The sequence below is a fragment of the Acomys minous genome (genome assembly GCF_964271855.1).
Source record: "Acomys minous genome assembly, chromosome: 2".
Lineage (NCBI taxonomy): Eukaryota > Metazoa > Chordata > Mammalia > Rodentia > Muridae > Acomys > Acomys minous.
This window is the reverse complement of record NC_140484.1, coordinates 136,132,438-136,142,944: the sequence shown is the minus strand read 5'-3', so window position 1 is coordinate 136,142,944 and position 10,507 is coordinate 136,132,438. Positions and strand designations below refer to the sequence as shown.

The window sequence follows — 10,507 nt, the reverse complement described above, 5'->3', positions numbered from 1 at the left end:
GTTTCAGTGTCTATAACTATTTTTGTTATCAGAATAATCACATAATTATAGTTATTAAAACTTAATTGCTTTTTTTGTTTGTTTGTTTTGTTTTTGTTTTTTGTTTTTTCACGGTATGGTTTTTCTGTGTAAACTTGTCTGTCCTGGACTCACTCTGTAGACCAGGCTGGCCTGGAACTCACAGAAACCCTCCTGCCCTCTGCCTCACCAAGTGCTGGTTTTACAAGAGTGTGCCACAACGCTCAGCTATTAGTTGCATCTTATACATTAATTGGATGATCTATTTTGTACTGTTTTGATAAAGCTGATTGATATTGAAAACTGACCAATGTTGTTTAAATTTATTTCCAACAAGTAAGGGCCATCTCCCTTCACCAAATTCCTGCTACTAAATAATCTTTTTTTTTTTTTTTTTTAAGTATTGGATATTTTAGAAACCAAGAAGCAAAAAGATTTCTCCTGCTCCTCGCTGGAACAGATTTCTCAGGTGGTATAGATACCAACCAGCCAAGTTCTGAGACGTTCTTTCCAGCTCACATGTTTGTCCCAATTTCCATGTATGCTGTTACTAACTGGCCAGTCAGAATCAGTTTGAACTGGTAATTCTTAAGGCTCCTCATAAGCAGGGACTCCAGAAAGAGCCATGGCAAATCCACCTTTCTGCATACCCATAACAGAGTTTACTGCCTCTGGGTAAGACAGCAGAACAAAATTAAGATATGTTTCATTGTTTTCCTTTGTTTCATTATGAATATAATTTATTATCTTAATTCAGTGTATCTTGGTGAATGCCTAAGTTTTTTTCAATTCACTGAAATAGTTTTCCTATAATCACAGCCTAGTTTCATAAAGTATTTCTCTGCTATCCATTATAAAATGCTGCTCTTGGGCATACGCCTGTGTCTGTGTGTGTGTGTGTGTGTGTGTGTGTGTGTGTGAGAGAGAGAGAGAGAGAGAGAGAGAGAGAGAGAGGAGGGAGGGAGGGAGGGAGGGAGGGAGGGAGGGAGGGAGAAAAAGAGAACAGCTACTCCTTTTAACCCAATGAATTTTTGATTTGTTGACCCCATACAATCTCACTTAGCATACTTATTAACTTTTGTAATTGTCCTGTTTTCCTTCCGTTGTTAAAGTTGACCTTCAGTTTTTTCCATCAGTGGAATTCCTTCTCTGAAATCACCCTGTCGCTGGTAGTACAGAAGGCACCATGCCTTTTATGCTGAGTCACTGCAAGTGATGATGCTGAGTCACTGCAAGTGATGATGCGCTTTGCTGAAATCACATCTTCGCTTCTCCACCCAGGTTGGCAATTTCCCAGAGTATGTACTTAAGCCTAATTACCTGTAAATGCAACTGTATATCCAGTATACAGTCTCCTCGATAAATTACAATAAGCAAGCATGCTCTCTAAAAGCTCTTACAACAGACTTGCTCTCTGTGAGGTTCCTTGGCTGAGCAGAATGATGAATGGGTTATTCCTGGTAGGTTACAGAGTGATAAAAAGCTTTATAAACAAAACTTGAAGGCTTCCCAACACTGTAAGCTTTAGATCACTAAACTGTTTCCTTAAAATGGGTAAGATGACAAAGTTCGTGGTACGTATACGTTTATGATATCACAGTAAAATTTTATGTTCTTTGGTGATATGACTCACCAAGTACCACATAATAAATTAAACCAATTATGGCTAGGCCATTGGAAAGGAAAGACATTGTAGTTGCCAAGTAGGATGGATACCTTTGATGATCAAGAATATCTGGTAATGGGACTGCAGAGATGGCTCAGTGGGTAAGAGCACTGACTGCTCTTTCAGAGGTCATGGGTTTGATTCCCCGCTCCCATGTGGAAGCTTAAAACCACTTTAAATCCAGTTCCAGAATTCAAAGGAAATATGTAGGAAGGCCAGCTGCTTGAGGATTCTTATTACCCTGACTGGATGCCACTAGCAAGAAACTATTCTTAGGACCCTTGCACACCCAGGAAGCTACCTACTGAGGTAAACAAAGGATCATACCAAGTCCACAGTGGCCCTCAGAATGTTTTGCATGTTGAACTCATTGTGTTTAGAAAACCAAGAAGCAGAGGTCACGGTCATGAGGTAAGCATATTCTTCTCAGAGGGGCATCTTTTGAAGTGATTCCTTGAGGAATGTCTGCCCTGCCTTCCCTCTGCAATCTTTGCTTCCCATTTTCTCACAGTGACTCACTCAGCCACTCTTTCAAACCTAACCCCAGGTCCAAAGGGCCTTAGTTTCTTATAGTCTTCTGTGGCCAAGGTTGAGATCTCATTAATGACACTGGTTCTAAGAAAGCACTGACATCAATCAATAAATATGTGTGTGTTCTTAATTCCTTGAAATGATATGCAAGTGGGTCTTTAACTCCACTTTCCCTCTACTTACAACATATGAGCTTCTGCAGAGAGACACAGTAAACCTCCGTGGCTCTTCTTTCAAGTCTTCTACGTTTCCTCCTAGCCTATTGTTTTAAGACTAAATTTCCGTCTGTAGCCTACACCTAACTTTATAGGTGTGAAGGCGTTGCTCTGAGATCCTCAAAATCAGACATTACATGATACTGGCTTATTGAGATAAGCAAAAGCAGCAACCTCAAGCCAGGAACTCACTAGTCCCTTGAACATGTAGAGATTATTGTCACCTCCTCTTTACAAAAAAGTCAAGTATTCTCTGGCGGATTTGTTTGGTATTGATGCCATAGACTAGGGGGTTGAGAACAGGAGGCACAAGGAGATAAAGATTTGCCAGGATGATGTGTACCTGAGGAGGCACACGGTGGCCAAAGCGATGAGTGAAAAAGGAAAAGAATGCAGGGATATAGAAGACAAGAATTACACAAATATGGGCTCCACAAGTGCTGAATGCTCGGAACTGGGCATCCTTTGAAGGCAGTCGCAGCACAGCCTGCAGGATCAGGACGTAGGAGGTGGCAATGAGGACCACATCCATGCCAGTGACTGAAAGGGCTACAGTAAGACCATAGATGGTGTTTGGCTTAATACTGGCACAGGCCAGCTTGGCTATGCCCATGTGCTCACAGTAGGTGTGAGGGATAATGTGACGTCCACAGAAGGGTAAACGTTCGATGAGAATAACAAAGGGGAAGACAAAGAAAAGGCCACGCATCACACAGGCCAGACCAATCTTCCCAATTACAAAGGCATTGAGAATGGATGTGTAGTGAAGTGGTCGACAGATAGCCACATAGCGATCAAAAGCCATGGCCAGCAGAACAGCTGACTCTGTGGCAAAGACCGCATGAACAAAAAACATCTGGGTGAGGCAGCCATGATAGGAAATGACATGGGATCTGAGCCAGAAGATTGCCAGCATTTTAGGCAAAGTTGTTGAACAGAGGACCAGATCAGTAACAGAAAGCAGGCACAAGAAGAGGTACATTGGCTCATGGAGGGACCTGTCTGTTATAATGATGTAGAGGATAGTGCCATTTCCAACCAGAGCAAGGATATACATGGAGCAGAAGGGAATGGCAATCCACACATGCTGGTCCTGCATCCCCGGGATTCCGAGCAAGACGAATATGGAAGGGTGGAAGGCAGTGCCATTGAGGCTAGAGGCAGAGAGCGTCATGATGCAAGGAACAGGCTGTCTTCCTAAAAGTGGTTAGAAAATTAAAGCCTATTATCTTAAATGCCATGGGTGCCTATTAAATGTTTCTTCAATTTCTTGTCTTCCATTCACACGATTGCTGCTCAAACTCAAGTGTTTCTAGTATACATTATTAAAATTCTTTAAGTGACAGTGTTTATCTCACTTCTCAGAGCTGCATCTTCAAATAAGACTTCTATATTGTGGCCCAAACCTTCTAACATGAATGCAGTCAGTGGCGATTCGAATTTAACCTTTCTTAGTACGCGCACATGGTATAGAATATTTTGTATTCAACTTCTCTAGCCTTCCTTCTACCATTGCGTACTCTGTCCTAGGCCCTGGGTCAGCGACATGAATTGCACTCCTCATCTTCTTACTGGAAGAAGTATTTGACCATATAAAATAGCAGCCTGCTACTGAAGAGGAAGGAGACAAAGGGTAGACACTGATTTCTCCTACTATCTTGAAGAAGTGTTGTGAAAATGTTGGCTTCCTTAGCTGAACTGTCATTTTGGATCTGGCTTATTCTGGTGATCATATCTTCCTCTTATCCCTTCGATCCAAAGATTGTGATAGTTCCTGCAATCACTTACCTATAAAACTCCTCAGCATCTGTGATGGCCTTACACATTCCCAACACTTTAGGGAAAAAAAAACTTTCTTGATTACATTCTCCTAAAGTATATAAATAGAATAGTTGACCTCTTTCCTTTTGGGATACTAATGCAAAACATGTGAGGCTCTTCTTATGCTTTCTTCTACCTACCTACCTAGCATATTTCGCCTCACATTTTACTACATAATTCATGTTTCTAGTATAACAAGTGCTGTGGAATATCTGAGACATGCTTTCTCAAACCACATGTCTTACATATGGCATTCTTTCTATACAAAAGACTGTTTCCATTTGTGACCTGACACACAGTTAGTCAGTCAAATGCTAGCTGAACACATTTTCTTCTGACTCCTGCTCTTACATAGTGGCACGTACATACATATGTATGTAATACATATATAGGTACATACACACGATACACAGAGAGAGACTAAATAAATGTTTAATTCCTGAATAATTAGGTATGTTTCTCCCCCACCTCACTCTCATTATTCTGTGAAGTTTCTGAGTCCTAATTTTTCTCCATTTCCAACAAGTGTGCCTTAGAGACATTAGGCCAATAAATAATGTTTGGTGAACAACAAGTAAGAATTGAACTCAGCAGTTCAGTTTTCTGACAGACTGAAAATGGGAAATTCCTCCTGAGAACCCTTTTTATGAACAACATAATACTTTCCCTTCTTCGATGTGTGGCTTCTACCATGTTCTCTTCATTGTATATATTCCAGGAAATGCTTCTTATTAACCCTTCTGTAATATACTACAGCACAGATAATATTAATTATTAAAATTGATAAAAACATAACTTAATGTAATTGAATCTATATAATTCAAATCTGTCTGTTTCTAGACACGGCATATGCATGGGTTTGCTTATAGACTGTCTCCAGATGACTTTGCTCTGGATCTTTAGAATACAATATCTCAGAGCCAGTCAGCCAGGTGAGAGCTCTGGGACAGCTCTCAGACAACAAGGGAAAACAGGCTTGTGCGGGAAGCATGCCATGTAAAAAAGCATGCCAGTTTGAGAGAGCCTGTCTCAGATATTTCACAGTTTGATACTACATTAACCTCATAAATGCAGTAAGAAGACATACTAAATTAGAAATGTCAATATAAGGATAGAACGCAGCTGGGTGCAGAGGTACATGCTTGTAATCCTAGCACTCAGGGAGGCAGAGGCAGATCTCTGTGAGCCCGAGGTTAGTCTGGTCTACAAGGCAAGTCCAGGACAGCCAAAGCTATACAGAGAAACCTGTTTTGGAAAGCCAAATTATAGACAGACAGACAGACAGACACACACACACACACACACACACACACACTATATATATATATATATATATATATATATATATATATATATATATATATATATATATATATATTGTGCTCATTGGGGTATACTGGGGAGAAATGTCACACAAGCCAATTTCTACTCACAGAGGTCTTCCTTGAGGAAGTGATTACTATTCTCCAAATCCAAATCTTCAAATTCTTCAAACATCTTTCAGGCAGTTTGGCTTCCAGTATTATCAGCCTTTTGCAAATCTTGTTCTGTCGTCTAGTCTGAAACATGAGAGCTATAAGCTAGATTTAGACTGCAGGGGTTCAAAATACATCTCTGCTGCATATTATCTGCTTTGAATGCTTCTTTAACAATTCCTTTCTGTCCGACATACACATGATAGCACTCCATGCATATCTTACCAATTGAGAAAGCATGTGAAATCTATGATGTAACCTAAATAACTTAATGCACATTAATTGAAATGTTCAAGCTTGGCTCTCATGATCTGGAAATCTGAGTCCTTGATTTATTTACTTAGCACTAAAAAGAGAAAACGTCATTTGAAAAAGTCATTTTGAAAGGTATATCAGCCTTTTTTGAGTTGTCCACTGCACTTCAATGTGAGGGCACTATGATCTGACCATTCTTCACATCAAGATCTCACTTTGAAAATATTCAAGGCTGGTCCTCATTTAGCTAGGCTAGGCAAATGCCCACAATATATAAAATGAGATAACTCTCCAGCAATCCCAATCCTACCAAGATGCCACTGTTGTTGAATTCCTTTCATTAATTTGCTTTGGGGTCAAGGAACTATTATAGTATTGGGGGGTCCTTCCATATATAATGAACAAACATGTTTTATGCACTATGAAGAGCAGAGTAAAAATGTAATAATGACTACATTACCTAGTAATGGTAATATTTAGTCAGTCACCATTTTTCATCAGGAAAGCATTGCAGCAAAAATATATTTGCTTATAGCTGTCTAAAATTAATACACATGAAATACTAAGACTATCTACATAGGGTAAATTAATTTATAAAGTGTCATCTGTGTTGAGATACTGTGTAGTGTAAACAAAATGGACTTTCTAAGAATGCTGAATACATTCTTACGAATTCTGTAACAATGCTACTCATTGGTACATATAAAAGCTGTTACTTACATACAGTTGCTCTGATGCGAGTGAGAGCAAGATGTCATTAAGGTTTTACTGTATATGACTTCTTATAATATCATGTTTTATACCTTAAATATGTACAATGAATTTTTTAACTCTAGAAATGCTAACCTTGTTGTTTTAAGGATGACTACACCTAGAGCTTTATCTACCCTATATTCAGACCACAAGGAAAACAACCAGAGAGTAAAACCTCAGACTGTAACAGGAAGGATTCACGCGCGCGCGCGCACACACACACACACACACACACACACACACACACACACACGACTTGCTTATGAAATGTTGGTGTACCTTATGCATTGTAACTACCCAAATACCTGAGGTGTTCAAAGAATTAGTTTCTACATAAGGATCTGTCTAAAATGACGTTTAAAAAGGAAAAACAAACAAAAATCATTGGTATTTCTGCATCGCTGCCATTTCTCCTGCCCTCTCCTTCTCTCTTCCTGCCTTCACACAACTATTTTTTACTTTATTTACAGTACATTATATTCATCAGACACTCACCGCAGATTCAGTGGTTAACACAAAAACTCCACCCAGCACAAATAACGTAGTTCCTGATATGTGAGTTCTGGTCCTTTTTACCCTTAATTTATGATAGTGTCCTTGGTCCAGAGAGGCTGAGGTTGGCTCAAATCACTAATGGTCCCAGATGCTAAAAATAGAGGTAAATTTTCAGATATCATCTCAGGGGATACATATTAGCCAGGGCAAGATCTGCTTTTAAAGTGTGAACATTTTTTTTCCTAATTCAAGGGAAAGAGTTATAAACAGCTTTACACTAATGGAATAATAGACTCCCAGACTTTGAACAAAATGTTGCAACCAGATTGTGCCAGGCTGCTGGAAAAATTTAGGACAAAGGAAAGAATCAAAGAGTAAATGAAGAATTCAAAGAGATAGATAGATAGATAGATAGATAATGAATTTGCAGGGGTTTTTTGTGTGTGTTATCTGACCTAGTCCCTCATATTTGCTAGTTTTAAGAAGAGATGTATCTGATCTGACCTCCTGGTTGATATTGAAGTTGATCACTTCCCTTTAACATTTAGTAATATTTTCCATAGTGCTTCTTTTTTTATATTCTTCACCTAAATATACAAGGTGATAAACTATGTAGTTACTGCTCATTCCGGTGCAGTCTGAGGGTAGGGAAAGGAGGCCAAGGGAAAAACACTCTGTCCTTCGTCATCCAGCTACTCATTTCCAATCCACCATGGGACCCTCTGCCTACCTCAGCCCTGCCTCTGCCTTTGTGGAAAGATAAATGGGTTGCTCAGGGTGCATGTCCCCTCCTCACTAAGTGAACTCTCTCACACAGAAAAAAGATTGGCGTCCCATACTGCCAAGTCCTTCACCGTTATTAAAGAATTCCAGTGTATCACCCAATCCTACAACCTCCCTTTCCATGACGCACTACACTCATCAACAGCCTTCTTCTCACCAAGACGCACAGGGCAAGTCCGGAAACAGGCTAAGGTGCATGTAGATGGAATCCACCAAACTAATGCCACCCACCCAAGTCAGGGCTGCTGTGGTTCCTGACTGGGATCTGGAATGGGACTACAATACGGGGGTAGGGGTGAGTAGGGGGAATCCAGAGACACTGATGGAAAACAACTCCTCACCACCTACTTCTCTCAGACTTTCCCTGGCATTAAAGTCACACTTATATGCCTAGAGAGGGGACGCATGACTCCACAGGCAGAGGTCTTAAGTGGTGACATTTAAGGTGTACAAAAATACCTGATGTTGCCTAAGGGCTTTCAGCTGACTAGGTTCCCTCAGCACCCAAAGCCTGAGAGCCTCCAGGACCCTGCTGCAAATATGGTCAGGCGGGTCACTGGGTCTGGGCCTGCCTGAGCCCTCATAAGCCATCTTGACCATATTCAAGGTGCTACCAAGGGGTACAATGGCCTCTTGAGCTGCACCCATGGCCCTCACATGGCCAGCACACCTTTCAGCAGACTCTTAGGCCTGACCATGAGTGACTGAGACAGCCCCAGGTAGTCATCCCAGTATCAGGGCAACCCACTGTATTGGACTGAGTTTCTGAGCCCTAAGCCAGAGAGAGAACACATGTCAGATGACAACATCTCAAGAGTTTACCTGACAGCCGGGTGACACTTCTACTAGGGAGAGAAATGCATGCTGTCTGCAGAGAACATCCGTCTATTATATCTGTTTTGTTGCTGGGCAAGCAAGAGCAAGTAAGCAGATTACAAGGGCCAATGAAACGCAGTTAACCTGAGCTATACCACTATTTTTAAAAAATACGGAATTGGATACTGCCTTTAACTCCTCTTCTCCTCCTTTTCCTAATTCTTCTAACTGCTTCCTGTTTTACAAACTTCCTGTCTAGCTGGGTCGGGTGGCTCATGCCTTTAATCCCAGCACTTGGGAGGCAGAGGCAGAGACAGGTGGATCACTATGAGTTTGAGGCCAGCCTGGTCTACAAAGAGAGTCTAAGACAGCCCAGCCAAGGCTACACAAAGAAACCCTGTCTCAAAAACCCAGAAAGAAAAAAAAGTTCCTGTCCAGATTTCTTCAACAAAAAGTTTTTGTTTTTTTGTTTCTTGTTTTTTTTGTAACTAGACCTTTAGTCAGTTGTTAGTGGTACAGTTGTTCTGGGTACAGAACCAGAAGCCTGTGACTATACCTCAAACATGAAGATCAAGCTTGCCCTGTGGACTTCTACATCCCCTAAGCAGGAAGTGGCTTCATGATAACATTGCCCTCTTTCTTGACCCCTGATTGGTTATTGATAGTAAACAACAACAACAACAACAAAAGAGGGGGGAGGAATATAGGGAAAGGGGGCCAAGAAAAGAACACCCTGTCTGAAGGGGACCCCAGATTAGGCACCAACCGCACCCAAGCACCTGCTTTCACAGAAAGACCCTTCGTTAAAAGGGGAAGAAAGTTCAAGTGGCTGCTTTCTGACTCTGGGAGAAGGACAGCAGCAAATGACCTTGCAGGTGTTAATTTTTAAGGGCCATGAGGGGAGATCGGCGTTATAATGAGCTGGGAGGCAACGGTATGATTTGATTGGGCATGTTAATCAGGTGAACGAAAGGAAGCTTGTGATTGGTAGTCAGCCTCGGAGGCTAGCTGTAGGGTTGTAATCTGTAGTTTACAAGGGAGAGGCAAGGGGGACAGGCAAGGCCTCTAGAGCCATGCTTGCCTTCTTCAAGCTGGCTAGAGCCAGTGTCTTGCCACCGTTTCTGACTTAGTCGCAAACCCAAGACCAGGAACACCGGAAGAACACCCTGCCACGTACTTGACCCAGAGCTCCTAGACTTGGAAACCCCATCCCCATGCCTCAGCATTAATGGGCAAAAAAGGTCTCAGAGTTCAGGCCAAGAAATATTTCCAGGCCAGGCTATGTTTTTCCACTATGGAACCACTGGGCAAGTTCCAAAGACCTTATAAAAGCCCGCCCCTCTGCACAACCCTCTGTTATCCCTCCTCCCATTCAGAAGCAGCTGCCATTCTGTTTTTCTCTTTAATAAACCTATTGCGTAAGCTTCGTTGCGTGGTGTGACACTGTGGTATGTCTTGGCTCCTGATTGCCAAGATGCCTTTGTTCTGGAAAAACCCTCACAGTGAAGTGTAGATTTTCCCCAAAATCTACTAAGGAACTTATAATTTGGGTGTTATTATGTTGTGTGACATCTCCTTTTCATAGGGAGATACAACAGCATTGTGTGAGTGCATACACACACACACACACACACACACACACACACACACACACACACACATACACACAGCAACACCAA

General features: G+C 41.4%; 1 protein-coding gene across 1 annotated transcript; it reads right to left on the bottom strand.

Moving 5' to 3' along the window:
• Positions 1–2,650: 2,650 nt before the first annotated feature.
• On the bottom strand, positions 2,651–3,638 carry LOC311581481 (olfactory receptor 52D1-like; the record flags this gene model as incomplete). Its single annotated transcript, XM_084753776.1, has 1 exon — positions 2,651–3,638. The coding sequence occupies exon 1, from the start codon at positions 3,602–3,604 to the stop codon at positions 2,651–2,653; it is 954 nt and encodes a 317-aa protein (XP_084609902.1). The 5' UTR covers positions 3,605–3,638.
• Between the last annotated feature and the right edge of the window lie 6,869 nt (positions 3,639–10,507).